The sequence below is a fragment of the Brassica napus genome, chromosome A7 (assembly GCF_020379485.1).
Source record: "Brassica napus cultivar Da-Ae chromosome A7, Da-Ae, whole genome shotgun sequence".
Classification (NCBI taxonomy): domain Eukaryota; kingdom Viridiplantae; phylum Streptophyta; class Magnoliopsida; order Brassicales; family Brassicaceae; genus Brassica; species Brassica napus.
The window spans coordinates 21,670,366-21,693,012 of NC_063440.1; the positions used below are offsets into that span (position 1 = coordinate 21,670,366).

Consider the following 22,647-nt stretch of genomic DNA (forward strand, 5'->3'; position numbering starts at 1 on the left):
TGAATATGAATTTATGGCGATAATGCCACAAAATGAACCCGGTGGCTTTCTTTGAGGCTTGAGCAATTCTCAGGCATCCTTGCTCATAGTTTGATAACTGTTTTTTCATAATTTTTTTGTTAATGTATCATCACCATATTCATTTTCTAAAAAAATAACATAATTTAGAAATGTGGCATGACATATACGACGTTAATTACGTAATCTCCTCGTCATGACTAATCGCATGACCAATCACAATCGTCTGTCGATCATGCATCAGCAGCGTCCATGAGAAAACCACACAAGTCTCTCTCAAAAAAAAAAAAAAATCAGTATTTTAGTTTTATAATTATATTCGGTTAAATCAATAAACACTAGATATGTCTTATATGGGGTTTCTCACAATTCAAAGAAAGTTTATATTCCAAAATACCACCCCTCACCTCTTTTTTATTTTCTTATTTTCAAAATATGCACTAAGCTACTTAGAAGAGATCGCTATTTCTTGTCAAGTACAATTTTTTTTGTGAAGCAATTTATACAAACCTTTTTTTTAATATTGTGATGGTTCTTTGGTTCTTTGTTTATGGGTTTTGACTAGTTTTGGAGTTGGGCAAGTCCTTAACGAGTGGTGCCTTCCTGCATGGATAAACCGTGTGGACCGAAACCTAAATGATCAAGTGGCCAGCCAGTTTCATACTGAAATAAAACCAGTACTAATGTAACTAATTAACCCCTTTGATCCCAGAGTTGAGAAACTCCTGTGCGGTTATTTTTCTTGTGTTTTGGTCCTTTAAGGTCTAACTCCTCAATGCTGGTTGTTTACGAGAAATGGATATATGTAAAATCTTTTGCACGAAAAAAAGATTGCACTAGAGACACGTAAATACACAAGGCAAAAGAGTCAGAGGTGCATCAACGTACAAAGCTCAGAATCCAAACTTGTCTCTTCTTGTTTTCTCCAAACCGAACCCGACTAAAATCATTAATGGTACACATCATCTTTGGTACGTTTCCTGTACTTCTTCATTGTCTCTTTTTGGTTTCACTTTAACATTTGTAAGCAAACAAAAAAATGGTGCAAAACTCATGCATAAGAGAAAAAAAGAAAAATCATATAACCAAATCAACATATATAACAACCAAAAGAAAGTACTTATAACCAAACCAAGTCCCTTAATGGATACAAATATCTCCGTTATACAGACACACACACAAGCACACATATCCATAGTATAACATGACGTACAATATTGATTAAAACTTGATTACCTTAATGGTGATATTGTTGTTGTTCGATGATGGTAATAGTGTTGTGACTACTCATTCTCTGTCTCTTAGCATTCACAGAAGAAGATGATTCTTCAACGTTACACTTCCCCATCACCGCCTTCAAAGCTTCCTCTATCATCCCTATACAATAATCTTCCATATCCTCCCCGGAGCTCTCTTCTCCGGTGACAAACAACACGTTCTTGACTCGTCCTCCGGCGGTGGTTATCTCGGCCTTGAGCGTTTTGAGACGCATCGATTTCAACGTTTTGATCATGTCCGGCAATAAATCCGACCTGTCTTCGCAACAAAGCGACGCTTTAATTACGAGTCTGCCATCTTCGGTTTCTTCCTCCTCTGTGAAAGCCACCGTTAACTCGTCGCTCTCTGTTGGAACCAAGTTTGTCTCCGAGATCACTGAAGTCTCTCTCTTCAACTCTTTCACGTGTTGAATCACTTCTGCTAGTAACGACGCTTTATCAGTCTGCATACCAAAAGATAAACACATCATAATCTCAAACGTAAAATAATCACAAAACATAAATTTGTTATTATCGAGGAGAAAATGATGTGGTCGACGAAGTGATGATTTGGTCCAGCAATAAGTAATTTTTGTTGCTTTTATTCTTTTTGAGCAGCGCCGTTTGTTTCTCTTTATTACATCAATTAACCAAGAAGCGACATCAACGTTCCATATTCCCACACTTTTTATTTATTCAACTGTCTCTGACTGATTCTCTCCTCGGGAATTTAACAAATACACAGAAGATCCATGATTCAAGAGAAAACCTTTGAATAACTTAGCTCTTTTTATAAAACCCTAAATGTAATAAAAAAACAAAGAGACAAAATGTGACATGAACTTTCATTTCACAGCTTCTATGTTTGTCCATTTCAACTCTACATTGTTTGTGATATTATTTTTATATTAAAGTTTCATTTTAAATTTTAATGGTTTGTCATGAATCATGAATGTAATGTGAAAACTTGAAGTATTGTGACTTACTTTGGTGGTGTTGGGTAATATGCTACGGAGCTTAGCAAGATGATTGTTGATCCTCTCTCTTCGTCTTCTCTCAGCCTCACTATGACTCTTTGAAGCAGCCAAAGCTTTAGCATCCATGATCTCTTGTGCTGTCATCTTCCCTAACTCACCTTGTAACCCGAAAGGACCCGACCCGGCTTGCACTACGGGACCTAAAGCCTCTGCCAAGATCCGAAGCTGTTCTTGATGATGATGCGTTGCTGACGTGCCTCCACCAAAACCCTCGTATCCAAACTGTAATCCCTGATGATGAGCTTGGCTTCTATTGAAGAAACTCCCGTAGAAAGATGCCTGAGGAGTAGGAGGAGTAAATGGATCGAACTGTGGTTGGGTCGAAGTAGGCCATATTGGGGAAACGGAGTCCTGGGAGAAGATAGTGAATCCGGATTCGACGTTGTAACCTGGGGCTCTGAAAGTTTCGGATTGAGAAGGTTCTTGGTGATGATGATGGGAGACAAGTTGGTGAAAGAAGAGGTTATTTGGGTGATTTTGTATGTTGTTCATGGCTCCTGAACTTTCTACTTCTTTCTTTGAGCACATCACTCTCTTCTATGAAGTCATAAAGGTCTCTCTCTCCCTCTATATATACATATGTGTGTGTGTGTGAAAAGAAAGTAAAGGTTGGTAAAGGAAGGTAGGAGTTGAGAGAGTTAAAAAGGGAAAAAGCTTGCTTTCATATGCAGATTTATTTAGGAACACTTATATGCATTTGTGTTATAATAGTGTTCCAATTACATATCGAGTTTGCAACTTGTGTGTTTGTATTGTGGTGGAATTATTAGAAAAGCAAAAAGGTTAATGGGTTTAAGATTCTTTAGATTATTCATAGATTTAATACTTCATTGTCGATATCTTCTAATCTGTACATAAATATTGAGTTACATTAAATGGAATATACAAACATTTTATAGGGTGACATCCGTAAACCCAAAGTCCAAAGCCAAGCATCATTCAAATTCTATTAGCTTTAAACTTTTTTTTATTAGCTTTAAACTTTATCTTGGATATTTTTCTAGTTAACCTAAAAGCTAGATACATTCTTACTTACAAACATTTTTAACTTAACAAATATGGTGGAATTAATTAAGAGTATTGTTTCTTTTTAGACCACTAAACTTGGTTTTTACTTGCTCTATTATTAGAGAGTGGAGCACATAATAGAGGAAATGAATGTATTTACGTACTATTAATTCTTTTTTAATTGCTGAAAACATAATCAGGATTTTATATGTTCCATTTTTGATCTACTGGATTTTTGGATTTTACGGAGGCCACTCATCTACGACATCGTCTGGTATTATGATCATAGAAAATATTATTGTGAACCAGACTATCCCCTGTATGGAAGTTACACAATGGTTGGAACAAAAACACATTTGGCAGTGAATTCTAATTTAGCAGATAAAGTCATATTTTTACATAATCCGATCAATAGTTCATTTTTTTCATTGATCGAAATCGTGATAAAAGTTAACTACCAATCGGTTTACTATCAATATAAACGGCATTATTACAAAATACACAATAAACCAAATTTAAAATTAAACAAACAAGATATTAAGCTTCTGCCAAATAGAAGGTTTGAATACTATGAGTCTATGAGCAGGCAGGGCCGGGCCTAGGCAGGTGAAGCATGTGTTTCAGGGCCGGACTATTATTAGATATTTTAGGGGCCATAAACAACAGAAGATAGTCTTTGGTCTAGCGGTAATGATGCATAATTATCTTAGGGGGCCGGGTTCTAACGCCTTTATTACATTTTCAATGTTTTTCATGATTTTTTTTAAAGTAAAAGAACAAAAAAATTATTTTGCTTCTGGGCCGGTAATTGTGAGGCCCGGCCCTGTGAGCAGTTTAGACTTTAGAGTCTTTCGCTCACAAAAAAGTCGATGTGCGTTTATTCACTATTGAAATAGTCATGAGGAATCTTGTGGTTCATGAGGTACGAGATCCGAGAGACGTCTACAGGTGGAGGGGCCATTTGGTTATACCGTATACGTTAATGTTTTTTTCGTATACGATCATGTTAAAAGGCAAGAATAGAGCATTTGCGCATGTATGTGGAATAGAGTGAGAAAGTTTGAGAGAGGAACTCATGATTTGAGTGAGCGAGGGAGTTGTATTAATACTGATCATCATCTTGTACATTATTGGAAAGATTTTGGCAAGAAAATATGCTATCTCGGCACCTGAATTCGTAAGAATCAGTTTTTCTTTTTAGCTATTTATGATACACACTTTGTTAATCATGAAAAAGAGAATGAGTTTATAATCTCCAGCCGAGACTAAGATTCAAGTTAACTAGACCTCACATACACATAATTATGAAAAATATATTGAATATCATATATTTACAAATACTAGTGTCTACTGTCTACTGCCAATGATAAAATTCATCTTAAGATAAGAACACAAATTTACTTAATTTGTTATGGGTTTTATTATATACTTGGATCTCTAAACCTAGAGGCTAGAGATGCATATAAATATATGTCCTGATACATGGATAAAGCATTTACAACGTCTAGGTTTTTCAACAGTGTGCAACTTGAAAAGTAACTCTGCAAGTCGTCTTTGCTTTCAACTTACGGAAAGCTAAACTAAGGACTAGGAGTGTAGCTAACTAGCTATAAGAGAAAAAAGAAAATCAAAAATATTGTCTTATTTCAGTCCAGATTTTACTTTACATTCCCTTATAGGGTATCGGAGGCTAGATAAATTCTATAACCGAAAATAATACAAAATAAAAATGAATTAAAAAAGCACACATGATACTAAGAATATCTCCAAAAAACACTTTATAACTTCAAAGATGAAGTGTTTTGCTTTTTTTTTTAAAAAGAACTAGGTTAAGATCCGCGTCTTGCGCGGGATGAATGTTATATATAAAAAATATTTTATATAATTTAATACTTTAAGTAATTTATAATATTTTTAAAAATTAAGCTGTCAATATTTTTTCAAATTTTTTTATCAAAAACAAATTGTTCAAAGTACTTTCAAAATTAAGATATTTATGTATTTTCTTATATGACATATAATTTAATTCAAAATGATATATATATATATATATATATAATACTTATTAAATGAGACTTTCAACTTATATGATTTTTTAATTATTTGTATCATATCATAACAAAAATTTTAAACCATAAATCACAAAATTTGAATGTGAAACTTTTAAAGGTTTTAGTAATTTATATTCGTTTTAAAAAATTCAAAATATAACATATAAAGAAAACTTTTAATTTTTATTAAATGGTTACTATGGTTTTTTAATTTAATTTAATAGTTTAAAATTAAATAAATATAATATAAAACACACTTATTTTTATCAAATCTTTATTATTCAAAATCATTAATTGTCATATATACTTTAGCCATATTAGATAATTCCGTAATTTTATTTATGAAAATAATGAAGCACATTAATAATGTATTTATGGTTAGTTTAATAAAAAGTTTATTATATATTTAGATGGACCAACCTATTTCTCTAAGGATTCTAAGAATCATTCTAGTGATGACATGTGGCTACAAAAAAATATTGTAATGCTTCTCAAATAATATATAAGGGATTTCAAAATTTCATCTTTTATTTGCATTTTAGTCATTACAATTATTCATCATATTTTATCGTATATCGTTTTAATCTTTACAAATTTTATATCTCATAATTATTTTAAATTTTTTTATATAACTTTATGCTTTACACATAAAATTAAATAATTTAAAAAAAACAAATTAAAACTAAATTTAGAAAATAATAATATCACGAAAGAAACTTAACAAAAAAAATGTTTTAAAAAAGTACATGGATACATAACTATTACAAAAATTTAAATATTACAACAGATGCTTCTGTGGAAGTGTACTTAGGCGCTAGTTGGATTTCCTCCGGAATGTCCAGATTACCTAGATTATCAAAAAAAAAAATACCCAAAATATTGTCCAAACAGATTAAATGTTTTTTGTCAATAGGGATACAAGATCAGTGGCAGGAGCAATAGTTGAAATGGCGGAAATGAGAATATCCAATTTAAACAATTTTTGGCTCGTAAGCTACAAATTAAAAATAAAGAAAATCATTTTTACTTTGTAATGCAATAGTTAGTCATATATAGAAGCCTTACGGAAACAGTTTTATGGAAAATATAATATTTTGTTTTTAGTTTAATATTTAATTTTGTATTTCACCTAAATTTTATATTTTAGTGTAACTTTTAATAATTAATATTATTGTAATAGTTTTATATATGTAATATGTATAATTTTTTTATGAATTTAAGTTAACTATGATAAATATAAGGACTATAATATAAAATACACATATTTTTGAAATTAAGTTTAAAATTTAATTTTTGAAAATAATATTTTTAAAACTTCAAATATAAAGTTTTGCAAACCTCAAAATATAGTGTATTTTTGGAGATTTTCTTATAAGATGTTGGTGGCCAATTGGTAACACAAAAAGATTGGTTTTCCTGTGCTCTGGGTTCAAATCACCTTTGATACGGAGAGTTATTCGCTAAATCGAAATATTTTAAACATAATTCCGGATCTAGGAAAAATTACGGACTCAAACTCAGATTTTCACTGTTAAATAAAAACAAAAACAAACACAGAGTGAACACAAGACACACAGATTGTCGGACCGACCAAAGACTCAAAAAAGGTAGCCGTATCATCATGACCTTAGAGCATCCACAATGGTGAACCCCATTGTGGAGTCCTTAGGAATAAATTATAATTTTTTTTTTTTTTTTGAATAGTTAAGGATTCTTGTGAAAGGAGAGTGTACAATGGTGAACCCGAATTTGGAATCCTTCGGAATAAAAAAATAATTTTTTTTTTGTTTCGTGAAATGTAATTTTTATATATTAAACTCTTAAATAGAATAACTAACATAAAATAGTAGAAATAAACTTTAATAATAATAATTAAACATATAAATATAACAATTTAAAATAAAAACAATAATTAAACATAAAGATAGAAAAATTCCTAAATAAAAACATTATTAAATATAAAAATTGCACATAAGAGTTTATAAGATGATTGAATATTAAAACACTAATTAAACATAAAGATACATTAATTGAACATTAAGATACAATAATTAAACATAATCAAGGGATTTTAAAAAAATACAATAATTAAACATAAAGATAGAAGGATTTTTAATCCTCGTCACCAAATTTGTTCCAAATATGCTCAACTAAATCATGTTTCAGATGGTCATGTATTCTCCTATCTCGAACATCATTCCGACTGGGAAAAATATTATTGAGAATTGTAGGAATCTCGGTTTCCACCTGTGAACTTCTCATGACGTCACCTTCTTCAAATTCAGATATATCATAATGAATGTATCCATCCCTTTCATCTTCGACTATCATGTTGTGTAGTATGATACATGCTCTCATAATCTTCCCTATCTTTGCTTTGTCCAACGTAAGAGCGGGGTTTCTCACAATCGCAAATCGCGCTTGTAATACTCCAAAAGCCCGCTCCACATCTTTTCGGGTTGCTTCTTGATGTTTAGCAAATAACTCTTGTTTTGGTGACTGAGGGAGTGAGATGGATTGGATAAAGGTTGACCATTTTGGATATATACCGTCTGTGAGGTAGTACGCCAACTTATAAATGTGTCCGTTGACCATGTACTTTACCCGCGGAGCTCGACCTTCTAAAATGTCATCAAAAAGAGGAGATCGATCGAGGACATTAATATCGTTTAAGGTACCTGGAGGTCCAAAAAACGCGTGCCAGATCCAAAGATCTTGGGAAGCTACAGCCTCTAAGACAATTGTCGGTTTTCCTGATCCACGGGCGTATTGTCCTTTCCAAGCGGTCGGGCAATTTTTCCACTCCCAATGCATACAGTCAATGCTCCCGACCATCCCAGGAAACCCTCGTTTCTCTCCAATGTCGAGTAGTCGTTGAAGATCTTCCGGTGTGGGTGCTCGTAGATACTCGTCTCCGAATAACTGTATAATTCCGTCAGTAAAATTATGTAAACACGAAAGTGCTGAGGTCTCAGCTAGTCGGAGATATTCATCAACCGTGTCAGCCCCAGTACCATAAGCAAGGAGTCGAATAGCCGCCGTACATTTTTGTAGCGGAGAATGGCCTAACCTCCCGGTTGCATCTGGTCTTTGTTGAAAGAATACAAAGTTCTCCTGGAGGGCAAGGACGATACGCATGAATAAACCCTTATTCATGCGGAAACGTCGTCTGAATTGTGCCGAGTATGTCGCATTCTCTCTGAAGTAGTCATTAACTAAACGGGTGTGTCCCCCTTCACGGTCTCGTTCAATATAACCCCGTGTGTTTTGCCTATTCGGTTGGGCCTCCACTATGTCATTATATACATCCTCGACGATTTCATCGAGAACCTCGTCCAATCTTTCATCGATTTCATCGGATGATGATGATGAGGACATTTTGGTTTCACTCCTTTAAAAAAAAAATTTAAGTTTAGTTTTTTATATCATTTATTTTGACTTTAATAACTTATTGGTATTATTGCATAAAATCGCATTTTGTAATCATCTTATTTCCCATTTTCAAAAAATCTGATTTCCAAATTTTTTTTATTTGGTTAAAGATGTTATAATTTTAAACTAAAGTGGTATTATTACATAAAATCTCAATTTCTAGTCATCTTATTTCTCATTTTGGTTATAGATGTTAAAATTTTAAACTTATATGGTATTATTTCATAAAATCCAATTTCTAATCATCTTAAATTCCATTAAGACATGTTTTTGCTAACCTTGTGATATGTTCGGTCTTTTGCTAACCTTGTGATATGTTTCTCCGTCACAATGTCACAGAGAACAGAGAAGCCCTACCTTCCTTGAAACATTAATTCAAATCAGTGATAGTCAAGTTCAAGTCAAACCAGTGATACCTTGTGATACTCAAGTCGCTTAATTCAAATTCAAGTTCTATTCTACTCAAATTCAACATAACAAGTAAACTAATATCAGTGAGTTCAATTAAACAAGTTCATGAGCTAAATAAAATATTTCATTACCTAAACACAAGCATTTCATACAAAAAAGAACAAGAGGACACAAAGCATTTCATACATACCTAATCAGAAGTGGTTCTTGTAGTACAAGTTAAACGTAAGGAGAAGAGGAAACATAAGTTTTGAACAACATGAAACAAGTTTTGAGGCTAAAGAAAAACACCTCTCCGAGATAGAAAGTTAAAGACTACATTGCGTTCTACTTATAATACATTAGGTGAGGAAAAGAACCCGTGACTTCCACCCGTGAGTTCAACCCGTGCCAGATCCCCGTGACTTCAACCCGTGACTTCAACCCCTGACACATCAAATAAGACAAAGGTTAGTAAAGTTCAAATGCATTATACTACTGGAATCATAAATAATACCTCTAACCAACATTAATACATCAAAGCATTTCAGACATTAGTTTCATTTTTAGAGTTGTTTCCATCTCAGTTAAAGGCTCCTTCTTCGCGAGTAAACGATCTAGAATCTTAGCTCTAGACACTTTTTCTTTGACTGCTAAAACCCCCTGAAGCTTCCCCAGCTCCTCCTCTCTACCACTTTTCTTCTTCTTGATACCAGCTTTTGCAGCCTTAACCCCGGGAGGTCGACCTTCTGGTTCGCCGACTTCCTCTTCTGCTCTATCAACATCAACCACTTGTTTACGCTTTTCCTTTCCACCCTCCTTCGGCCCGTAGACAGAGCACCACTTTTGGTCATGCCTCAGCTCCCTCCAGCAGTGATCCATGGTGAACTTGGAGTCGGTTGTTTTGAAGAATATTTCCAACGCCGCCTTCATCACATCATCGTCATTTTGGCCGCTTCTCTGCTCCCTCAAAGCCGCATCATAACATCCTGTAAACTTCGATACATCTGCGTTGATCCTCCCCCACCTCTGCTTGCAGGAACCTAGCTCTCTCGGTACGGTCCCAACGAGCTGCGGACTTGCATTGTAGTAATCTACAATCCGCCTCCAGAAAGAACCAGCTTTCTGCTCATTGCTGATGATAGGATCCTTACTGGTGTTAAGCCAAGCACCAATAAGGATCTTATCCTCCATCGGAGACCACTTCTTCCTGAGACCAGACTCACCGCCAGACTCGACAACAGGCTCGACTACAGGAGGGACAACAGCCTCCCTAGGACCTTGGCTACCGAACCATAAAGGTTCGGGTGAATCAAGGTCCACCGGAGTCTGAGTTTGACTAAACAGTAGATTCATATAAGGTGTATTATTTTCCATTTCGAATATCGGTCTGCTACACTCTAATATCAACACAGAGACTTAAGTAGACGAGTTTAAACATTGAGCTAAACTAGTTGCATTTAAGGCCAACAAAACCGAGCAGTTAGTAAGGTAGAAAGCTAACTAAAGGCGTAAAACATTTAAAACAATCAATTCAAAGTAACACCCATTTGCAAAGTACTAAAACATTTAAAACAATCATATCAAAGGCGGTAGGAAGGTAGAAACCAAACAACTAGCATTTATGCGCAAGCACAATCAATACAAGCACAATCAATACTAACTTGCATTCATTACTAAAGCAAATCAATTCTAAAGCATTTCGATACAAATCATTTCATACAGAAGAGAGTAGGAATCATACCTTAATTATAAAGACACTCTTGACCTTTAGTAGTTGATCTGCTTTACTTCTTGGAAGCTCTTCCTGCATAACCATTAAATCACACAGTCAAAAGTTTTTTAAAAATGTCATCAAGAAACAAGGAAATAGCACAAGAGAGATACTTACCACTCAGGTACATAGCAGCCAAACCCATGAATACTATTGCGGCCACCATTACACAAACTGCCAATGCAAACACAATTGTATTCTCTGATTTCTTCTTCACCTCACACACCGTCTTCTGTAGCTTAAGCATCTTCTGGTCACACTCAAAAGCTTGATCCTTGAGCTGTCTGACATGTCTCTGAACCTCACTCAGCTCCTCCGTTAAAGCCACATCCCACCATTTCCATATGTGGCAGCCACCATCATCGACATTGGGGCACGAGAAGTATCTTCGGTATGGATCCTTAGCTGTGTAAGAGCATTTGACAACAGGCTGAGCACCACAGTAGCAAGCCGTAGGGATTCCATCATCAGCCTCTGGTTGGGGTGGGAACTGATCCGGCTCGGCATTGCAGTAGGGACTCTCAGCTTCATCCGCGTACATCTTGGCTTCAGCTTCAAGAAGGGAGCTCATGTCTATAGAGTTTGATGATGAAGAAGGCTGAGAGTAGCTGTAATCTTGGCCCATTTGGTTAACCTGAGACAAATGATGAACGAAGATAGTTAAAAACAACAATAACTTAAACCGATAACAACATATGGTTTCAATAACAAGAACATAGTTACAGCAACAAAATGAAGGAAGCAAACAACATATGGATTTAAAAAAATGACGAACCGATTGAAAGCGAATACATATCAACCTAAAAGGTTATGAAACCGTTGACAAAAAAAAAAAATCCCGTTTGATACGAAATTCATTTTGAAACCGGGGACGGAGAAATAAGATAATATCCGCTTTCGATTGAAACACAAATCTTGTCAAAACCCTTTCTATACACGCCCATACTGGATCTAAACCCCAAATCGATTTAACCCCAAATTTTTGGAAAACCCTAATTTCAATCATAAACCCAAATCGATTCGAACCCGTTCCCGAACCCTTAAAGGAGAGGAAACAAGTTGAAACCTAGGCTAAATCGAACAAACATACAGGTTTAACCTTTGATTTACCTTCGTGAAGACGATCGCTTTCAATCCCCCAAATATCGTCTTTCCTCGAGGTCTCGTTTTTTTTTTTCAATTTCGGTCGAGAATGACCAATTTTTTTAAACCAAAACCAAAAACAAACTGAGCCAATCCCACTCAGCTGTTGCCACGTAGCTAAGGATCAACTCCTTAAACTCCTTCCCGACGGACCAATCCTTAGGAATATTAACATAATTATTATTATTATATTACGACTAACCTATGTACTTGTGCTAAGGATTGCTTGTGAACCCCCGTTACGGACGCTCTTAGTCTCAAACTTGCAATCAAAAAGCCCTTTTGCTTTTCTTCGCACTTTCATTTCATTGCAAAAAGCTAGCATTAATAAAGAAATTTCGGTTACAAAAATTTTAGTCCTGTCGACTTTTAAAACTTGTTCCTTACTGAAAATATTATTTGTTAACATAAACTCTAATATACAGCACCGAGTTTCTCTTGGCAAATTGGCATCTACATGTGAGCACACGCAAAAATACATGCACGTGTGCGTTTTTATTATTTTATAAATATAAATATATTATATAATATATATATATATATATAGTTGTTCAGTTTTATTAATGAGAAAAGTTCTAGAAATTTTTACTACTTTATCTCTACTTTTGTCGACAAAAAAAAAACTTTCTCTCTACTTTTGAACGTAACGCATGCCCAAGACAATCATTGGTAAAAACACGGTTCACATTAACTTCAGATTTTTGTACGGTTTTTATATTGTAATGAATTTGTTTTTTTTTTTGTAACAGAGATATTTAACGCCTGATAGTAATTTTATGCTGGTATGAAGCTTCGAAGTCACTACCACTAGACTAAGTAACACCAACACTACCATTGCACTATAGATGAACTATTATTGTAATGAATTTCCTTTAAAATAAAGAAAGGAAGATTGCAAAAAGCTTGGCACATCTCTTTGAATGTGTCTCCCAATTGTAATGAATTTGTTTTTTTTTGTAACAGAGATATTTAGCGCCTGATAGTAATTTTATGCTGGTATGGAGCTTCGAAGTCACTACCACTAGACTAAGTAACACCAACACTACCATTGCACTATAGACGAACTATTATTGTAATGAATTTCCTTAAAAATAAAGAAAGGAAGATTGCAAAAAGCTTGGCACATCTCTTTGAATGTTTCTTTTCAATTTGGTAGGGTTTAAAGTTTGACCGACTGTGGTTTAAACATTAGCGGGTGAAGTGATTTCAAACATATATTCCTGAGTTGAAACAAAATTTAGATTATAAATATATAAACTATGGTTTAAATTTTAAAAATTAGATATATTATTAAATTTAGAGCTTATAATTTCAAAATAAATATGAGACATATATATATATATATATATAAATAGCTCTCAATTTTTAAAACTACTTTTTAATATTAGTAAATATACTGTTAGTATTTTTTTGACTTAAGCCTATAAATAATGTGAGACATCACTTATATCAGAGACTCTGTTTAAACCATAGTCTAAGGAAAAAAAACTGACAAATAAAGTTGGAAAGTAGGGTCAATTTTGTTCATATAACAAAATCAGTGCTCTTTCTCTTGAGTTTCATCTCCCACGCTAATCCTTTATGGCTTCCCCTACGACTTTTTCATCATTTTGTCTTGGAACGTACTCATCTCTTCCTATGTAATGCAAGCCAAGGCTTACATGGCTTTCTGCACCAATGTAACCAAGCTTTAACATAACTAATTGTATAAATTGTAGAGTCAAAAGGTTTGATTGTATAGTATAGTAGAAACTCAACAAATTTGATAAATTAATAAATATCATAAATTAATAAATTTTTCTGGTCTCACGATGGACTCATTCAAAATATGTCACTAATCAATAAGATAATAACTTTTTAAAAAATCCTATGTAAATATATGGTTCTATTAAAATTACAAATTAATAATTTATATTTATATACATTTACATTAGTATAAAAAATTATTATATTGTTTGTTTTATATTGACAATGAACTATCTTTATATTTTCTTAACACTTAATATCTTTGATGAGATTTAGTAAAATTATATCTGAAACCATATTTAAATTTTATATACACCAAATAATATGAATGTTAAATTTCAAAATTTTTAATTAATGTATATACACTAAAATCAATTATTTTTAGTAATTTATAAAACATATATTTTAAATAAAGAAATCTAGAAAACAATGTTTTTGTAAATTAATAACTCTATTAATTTAGAAATTACGATAGTTTCAACATTATTAATTTATATAGTTTTTACTTTATATTACAAATAAGTGCCGAAACGTTATAATATACAACAATAAATAACACGAGATTTTTGTTTCGTACATTTTTTGTGTAACAGTATATAGACTAAACAAGGGAAAATCGACTAATTCATATATCAATACAATGTCACGGTTCCCATCAGTACATATACTTGATACATGTGCTAAATCATAATCAGCATAATCTATATTCAAATTTCATACAACAACCAACAATTTTAGGTCAATTCATACATTGACCGTGTTTTCGTTAGTCAAATGGTAACATATGCTTATGTGGATTTACGGCGCTTACGCGGCTTTTACATTTTAAATAACTAAGTAACAAAATACAAAATTTATAATAAGTAGTCGGGGGCATCGAACCTGCGTTAGGACCATATTGAGCCACACACTCACCCACTGTGACAAACGAAATTAAGGGTAAAGTCATCTATTTTGTATTATTAACGTCTAATATGTTCTATTCATATATTTTTAATTATCTAGAATTAGTTCCACAAAATATATAAATTCTAAGTAATTGTTTTTAATTAACTTAATTATTGTTATTTTTTTATAAAAATAAAATTTTTGAAATAAAAATTTAAAATCAAAAGGCATTTTCAAATAAAAAAGAAAATAAGAAAACAACATTTTTCTAAAAAAATAAAAACAAATTTTGAAACATTATCATAGAAAAGTTTGAATTTAAAAAAATATAATTTGAAACTATGAAAAAAATTATTTTTATTTTTATTATTATTTAAATAATTTTAAATGATTATTTAATATTTAAATAAATATAGTTATATAAAAATAATTATTTAAATTGATAATAAATAATAAAAAAAATATTTTTAAATAGTTTTGAATTATATGTTTTTAAATTCAAACTTTTTATTTTACAATAATTTTTTGAAATAATTTTTCATATTTTATTTTTAAAGTTCAAAAGTACTTTTTGATTTTTGATTTTTTTTTAAAACACAATAACAATAATTAACATAATTAAACACAGTTACTTAGAATTTGTATGTTTTGTGGAACTAATTCTAGATAAATAGAAATATATGAATAGAAGATATTAGATATAAATAAGTCAGAATTGATAACCCAATTAATAATCTTTTTTGGCGCAGTGGTTGTGTGTATGGGACAATATGGTCCGAACCTAGGTCCGTCATCCCCGACTACAGATTAATTTTTTTATCAATTATTTAAAATGTAAAAGCTACGTAAGCACTGTTAAATCCACATAAGCATTCATTACTATTTGACTAACGGAGACTTGGTCAATGTATTAATTCACCTACAATTGTTGGTTGATGTATGAAATTTGAATATAAATTGTGTTGATGTATGATTTAGCACATGTGTCGAGTATATGTACTGATCGGGACCGCAGTCCTGTGTTGATGTATGAATTGGTCGATTTCCCGACTAAACGAGCAATTGGTTAATTTTGAAGTTGTTACACTAAGCACTTATTTCTATCAGCAAGTAAAAAAATATGAACCAACCAGAAGAACCATATAAAATATTACAACTAAAATCATGTATGTTTGATAAATTGGCAGTTAACAAGTTTATTATGATTTTATGTTGCATAAATTTAAATATTTTTTAGATTTATATATAAATTAAAATTAAATTAGGGGATCGTTGGCTAGTTTGTGGAATGAATTTTTCAGATACTTAGTTTATCTATTGAAACAAATTATCTCAACCAGACTATAAATATTTTCTTGTATTCCAAAAATACAGATGAAAATCAAAGGGGATTTTACAAAGTTGTTGAATATTTTTTTTTGTCACGAACAAAGTTGTTGAATAAAAATGAAGAAACACAAGTTGTGAGTGAGAAGAATGGCAAATCCTTCTTTAGAAACCAAAGAAGGATCGTCGAAGGTAGATATATTTCATGAAAACAACTCTTTTAAACTTTATCTGATCATATTCACCATTTTATGGATAGTGAAGTATCACCTTTTCTATATCTATGGTTAATAAATGACTAATCAAAAAGTTTAGAACGGATAAATTGATCTACATGTCGAACGATCTCTGGTTTCCAGTCCACCGCCCGAGCCCAGCATAATTCCAAAAATACAAATCTATCCCACTCTCACAGTAGATCAATTTATCAATTGACATACAAAAACAAGGAACCATCAACTCCTTTATAACATTATTGAAGATTCAGATGCAGAAATCATTAGGAAAATACATATTAGTACGTTATCTCTAAATAATTCCATATTTAGGCACTTTACAAACTCAGGAACACATCTAAATCAGGATACCAAGTCGCACGAAATCCTTTACAAGAATTTGTTTAGAAACTCAAGTGTCCACTAAAAATGAAACATTTTTTTTGGCATTTTTTTTCCAGGATGTATGTCAATAGCTTATAACCTTAAGGCACAAGGATACATTGTGATGGAATTTTAATGACCGCCGTCAAAACAAACATGATACTTCTGAATATACCCTCTAATCCATATATTTTCCCAAAATAATCAATATACACAAATATGGATTACTTATTTTCTCGGTTACCTTTTTTTAAATGCAGATTTTGAGGCTCGAATTTGGAAAATGAAATGCATGATTATTTTTAGGCAAATAGAAGTAGCTTTCCAAACAGACAGTATGTAACTGGTGAAGACAGTGTCGAGGGTCGACATCAATGGATTGGCTAGTTTTCTTAGTCTACATTGAGGAGTTCTAAAGATGTATAAAATATTTAAATGTTTTCACAATCTCACATAACCCTCGAACGACAAACACCATTACCGACAAATTATAAAAAGATGCAAGGAGTCAAGCGTCACATATTGTCCATTTAGACCGAATTTTCAATTTGGACGACAATTTAGTTTTTCTTTACTCTCTTCGTATTGTTGTCAAAAACAAAAGTAAGCTCTTTGAGAATATAGAGAAAAGGAACTCCTCACAATGAGCACAAAATTCTATCTTTCCATTCAAAGGATGAAAGATAAAAGTGCACCAATTGAAAAGTAAAACTCATTATAAATTCCACCATTATAATTTTGAGATCGTTTATTTATATTAAAAATGGCTTGAGTACAAATTAAAGTCTAAAGATATATCCAAACCATTTGCTATGGTGAAAGCTAAAATCAGGGATTTGAATAAATATTAGATAACTTTTATAATCGACTTACATGATGATGTTTGCATTTTCGTGGAGAGCTAGTATTCTTTTGTCTTGAGAATTATGCTAGGATCAAACATGTTTATTAAGGAAAATCTTGTTGGATCCTTCACTATGGTTGTCATTAATGATCATTTGAGTACTTGAGTTTGCTATTGGTCATTTTGAGAGAAGTTTTAGTTGAATTTTGTTCTTTAATTGGTTTTATTGAAGCTAAGATGATTAGTAAATTAAAAACTGAAATAGCGAGGTTGACTGGCAAAGTGCAGACAAAAACGCAGTCTTCGTAAGAAGTCTGGTTGACAAAAGTAAAAAAGAGGCCAAATCATAAGACCTAACTTTACTTTCATTTCTGCCTCTTACTTTCACCATTTCATTGACGCAGGCTCCTTTCTTTTTACCATTTTGATATAAACATTTTGGTGAATTTTGTTTGTTTTACTCAATATATTGGAAAGTATCAAAAATCAAACAATACGTTTTTTTTCTTAATCTACTAGGTATTGGCGTATTACACTCGTATGTTTTACCCCTACGTTTTTAAGTTTTGTAGATATATTGTTTATACTATAAGAAACTATAATTTAATACAAATTATACAATATTTATATATTTTATATAATATTATAATAATCTTTAGATTTTATATAATATTATAATATCTATTGTAATCAACCACAACCGTTTATTTATTTTTTTTTTTTTTTCATCTTTCTCTATCTTATCTTTTTTCCCTAAATTTCATTTGATATGTATATTTTTATCAATATAATCCAGTCATAATAATTAGGTTATAAAATATTTTTTACATATGCCATGTTTTGAAAAAAAAATTAAACTAGATAAATTTCTCAGTAAATATATAATTTTTTCTTAATAAAAAATGTCTATTTCTATTCTATATCATCCTGTAGAAAAACATTTAAAGACTATTTATCGAGTAATATAAATTCTCTATATTTTAAACTTGAAAAGATGGTTTATGAATATTTTTAATTTTCTCTTAGTCCAAACAATACTTTTTCATATGATTTATTGAAAAAATAATATTTAAGTATATGTTTTCCATTCACCATGTATAACTACATCAACATTTGAACCTATTATCAGTAGTTTCAATGTTACTCACAACCAAACATACATGCATGAATTAGCGTTGACAGAATAATGTGTGTTATTATCGTGTCAATTATATCATGTATGACTGTCTTTTTATTTTATTAGCTATCCAACACGTTGTTGTTATAAATTTATCTGTGTCATATACATCTCATATAGGTACTCTATGAGAATTTGATAGAATATTATGCTTGTCAATGATTTCTGTTTTTAGGTTGTTTTGCATTATTGTTCATGTATCACTATTTGATTTTGTAAAAAAATATATACCTCTTAAAAATAGATAAATAGATTCGAATTAAGAATTATAAACATATAATATCCCATTTTTATATAAGACGACAAGTTCATACCATAATATCATATTTTTTAAGAAATGTAAATGTTGTTATATATAACACTATATTATGTTATATAATATTATAATTTTATGAAATTTCGAAATTCTGCAAAAATCAAAGTGAATTGAATTGATTTAAACTTTCATAATTAAAAGGAATAAATTTTAGAATCAAAATATAATATATTAAAAAAAATATTTTTGAGGAAAATAAAAAATATTAAAACACATCTTTATTTTAGTGGAAACATAGAAGAATACATTGAAGGTATATACATCTCCAAAATCATAATTACAACTCTATTTTTCTTAGTAAAGGAGGTAATAATCTAATATTGATATTTGAAAAATAAGAGTATTAGTGGAGAACAATAAAACAAAGTGCTGACAAAAAAAAAACAAAAGAAACAAAGTTAAGTGCAATACACTTATGTGGTTTGAGTCATAGATCAAACATTATGAGTTTTGTCTGTCTGGTTCGATAAAAGTATGTTTCATAATGCGTAATTACCCTATTCTAAATTATCTTTTGGAGAGTGTCAAATATATTCCATATTCCCTAAAACAAATGTGTCCCCGAGGTAAGACAATGGTTTTTTTTTGCTCCATATATAAATAAACACTTCAGACTATCTTATGAAATGAATTAGGTCTGCGAAACAGTATGTACATTTGTGATCTAGAACCCAAACTCGTGATAAGTTCGATATTGAGGTTTTCTGGAAGCTACTTGATACATTGTATCTTTCTATAACAAAAAGGCACATCAAGAACCGTTCAGTCTCTTTGATTTGGTACCACACGAATATTAATTGTTAACATGCATGCTTATCATTAATTTGCATATATATGTGTCTGCGTAATTACATATATGCACAAAGTGTGTGTCTGTGTGAAAGACAGATCGTACATCTCATATATACGAGACTTCGATGTTGCTTCAATCTGACGTCTCATAGGTCATAACATGCATTTGCATCATTACTCCGGTCCACACCACCTTTCTTTAGGAGTTAAATTGTGACCTCATTTTTTAGATTAGTTATTTGATTTCCAATAAATTGATAGATTAATTGAAAGAAACCTTGCTGATGGATTTACGCTTCCGTAAAATATTCACAGTCTCACAATTCACGAGCCTCGTCAAAAGAGCATTGTTGTTTTTTTAATTGTTGCCCTGATATATGTCGAAAGCCCATTTATTTTTGGTCATTGTTCCTAGTTAAGTTATTAGTAAAAGCCTGATTATAAGAAGACGGCCGAATTTTCAGTACAGAAACAAAATAAAGTGGCCCTACAGTTTGTTTTACTTTATTTTTCGTTTTTCAAAATTCACTATTGGAAATAATTTGTATTCAAACGACAAACTTATTGTTATTGAAATATTATATTTTAAAATATTTTAAATTTTATATTATTGAATTTGTTATTTTATAATGTAAATCCAGTGTTCGTATCAATCTTTTGATGTTCTTGAATTATGTCATAAGCTCCTGAAGATAACAACTTATAATCAATAAGACACCGTACAACTCCTTTTATTTTTATAACATTATACACAAAATGTGGTTTTAGTCTTAGAAGTCAAACTGCTAAAACTAAAAGTTATTAAGATATCTAAGTAAGCATGTACCAAACACAATTGTCCTGGAATACTTGTCTTTCTCTTAGGAAGATACTAGATTTTGACCCGCGCTTGAAAAGCGCGGGGTTGTTGGATTATATTATAATAAAAAATTTATTATATCGAAAAATATAATTTTTAACAGCTATATAATCTACAAATTAGTTTATTTGAGATTTTATATGTACACTTTTACGTAAGTTTTTTTCGACATGAGAATTATATCCGGATAAAAAAACAAACTAAACCGATCCAAAATTATAGGTTAGTTCATGTCCAGAGAAGATAACCTATTATGTTTTTTTTGACCCGCAGGTCTTTGTTTGAGTCCGGGTCCTACCCTAAACCCGATCATAAATATGTGTTTATTAGGTATATTTGGATATTTCGAATATGTTTCCGGTATTATGGATATTGTTTTTAAGTTTTTGGTTTACGATTAGAGTTTTGATTTCAGGTAAATTTTTCAAATTAAAAAGAAAATTGGGTATTTGGATAAAATTTTGGGTATTTTTTAGTTCATCGTGTCACATTTTGAATAACATTTTAAATTTTTAGGTATTTGAATTTTTTTGGTATTTGTTTGGAGTTTCGAATACTTTTCGTGTTTCGGATATTTTTCAAATTTTTTATATATTTTGAATTCTTTTAGGATCTTAAATACCCTAACAGATGTGGACCCATTACGTCCATATTAGGTCCAACAACCTTTTGATATAGATTTTTAACGTTATTGTACAAAAACATGGTTGATGAAATATTTTTCTGAGTAAAAGTATCATAAGAAATAATATTAAGATCTGTTAAAATATTTAAAATATTGTATGTTTAGAATGATTAATGTATTATCAGAAAAATAATAAATAGTTATACATAACTCCAACAACTTTTTTATATTAGATTTTTTAAAACTCTTTCCTTTTTAATAGTATTGATTCGTTTTAAGTGAAAAGTATATAAAAGTATAATATCTAAACAAATAATTTTCAAAATCTTGAATAATCAATACTGATATCGTGAAATCGGGTTAGCTTTAATAGAACCAATGAATTTCTTCATTTTTGTGAAGGTAACATGAATATTCAGAAAAATCATTTTTAAATATGAAAATATTATCAAACTATAGACGGTTGAAAGTTTAGTATATGATATGAGATTTTAGTGGAAAAGTTTATATATGATATGATTACTTTATTACAAACGAAAGAGGAAGTTATAATGTACACATATATATCTTGTAATTTATCTTGTAATTTATCTTGCTTTAAATCATATATTATATGATAAAAGTGATAATATAAAACATTTATTTCAATGCTTTTACGATTAAAAATCAAAATGATAAATATAATAATAGTAATGATTAGGATTTACACTACAAGAAAACAGCGACATACTGAGGGAAAAAATCGTCGGTATGTCGTCGGAATAACGCTATTCCGACGACATACCGACGAAAAAAGTCCTCGGAAATAACTCCTCGGAATTTTATTTTTCCTCGGAAATTCCTCAGAAATTTCCGACGGAATTCCGAGGAAATAAATTTCCGAGGAAATTCCGAGGACCACAAGTTCGTCGGAATTTCCTCGGAATCTTCCGAGGAAGATGTCGTCGGAATATCCCGAGGGATACACTTCCTCGGAATATTTCCAAAATTAAAAAAAAAATATAAATTTATTTTTTTAAATTGAAATTCGAAAATACAAAATTAAAATTAAAATAGAAAACATATTTAAAATACAAAAAAAATAAAATAGTTTTTATAAATAAAAAAATGTTTTATAAATACAAAATTAGTTATAATAAATATAAATATTTTTATAAATATGAAATCATCTTTTTATAAATACAAAATAGTTTTTATAAATACAAAAAAAAATAAAATAGTTTTTATAAATAAAAAAATGTTTTATAAATACAAAATTAGTTATAATAAATATAAATATTTTTATAAATATGAAATGATCTTTTTATAAATACAAAATAGTTTTTATAAATACAAAAAATAATAAAATAGTGTTTATAAATAAAAA

The 22,647-nt window shown here is 30.8% G+C and overlaps 2 protein-coding genes across 6 annotated transcripts; both read right to left on the reverse strand.

The window, feature by feature from the left end:
- Positions 1-1,076: 1,076 nt before the first annotated feature.
- On the reverse strand, positions 1,077-3,367 carry LOC106357094 (transcription factor bHLH30). The gene is made up of 2 exons (XM_013796780.3): positions 2,261-3,367; positions 1,077-1,738 (listed from the first exon to the last, which is right to left on the reverse strand). The coding sequence occupies exons 1-2, from the start codon at positions 2,837-2,839 to the stop codon at positions 1,256-1,258; spliced, it is 1,062 nt and encodes a 353-aa protein (XP_013652234.1). The 5' UTR covers positions 2,840-3,367; the 3' UTR covers positions 1,077-1,255.
- Positions 3,368-6,051: 2,684 nt separating this feature from the next.
- Positions 6,052-13,944, reverse strand: LOC106362667 (glutathione S-transferase T3-like). 5 transcript variants are annotated; one of them, XM_048735900.1, is made up of 4 exons: positions 12,077-13,944; positions 11,084-11,600; positions 10,937-10,999; positions 6,052-9,639 (listed from the first exon to the last, which is right to left on the reverse strand). In XM_048735900.1, exons 2-3 carry the CDS (start codon positions 11,589-11,591, stop codon positions 10,980-10,982), a joined length of 528 nt encoding a protein of 175 aa, XP_048591857.1. In that variant the 5' UTR covers positions 11,592-11,600; positions 12,077-13,944; the 3' UTR covers positions 6,052-9,639; positions 10,937-10,979. The 5 variants fall into 5 exon arrangements, 4 of the variants coding, with proteins under 4 accessions (XP_048591857.1, XP_013657987.2, XP_048591856.1 ...); XR_007314701.1 differs by having other exon boundaries at positions 10,937-11,600; XM_013802533.3 differs by lacking the exon at positions 12,077-13,944 and having other exon boundaries at positions 11,084-11,321.
- Positions 13,945-22,647: the final 8,703 nt, after the last annotated feature.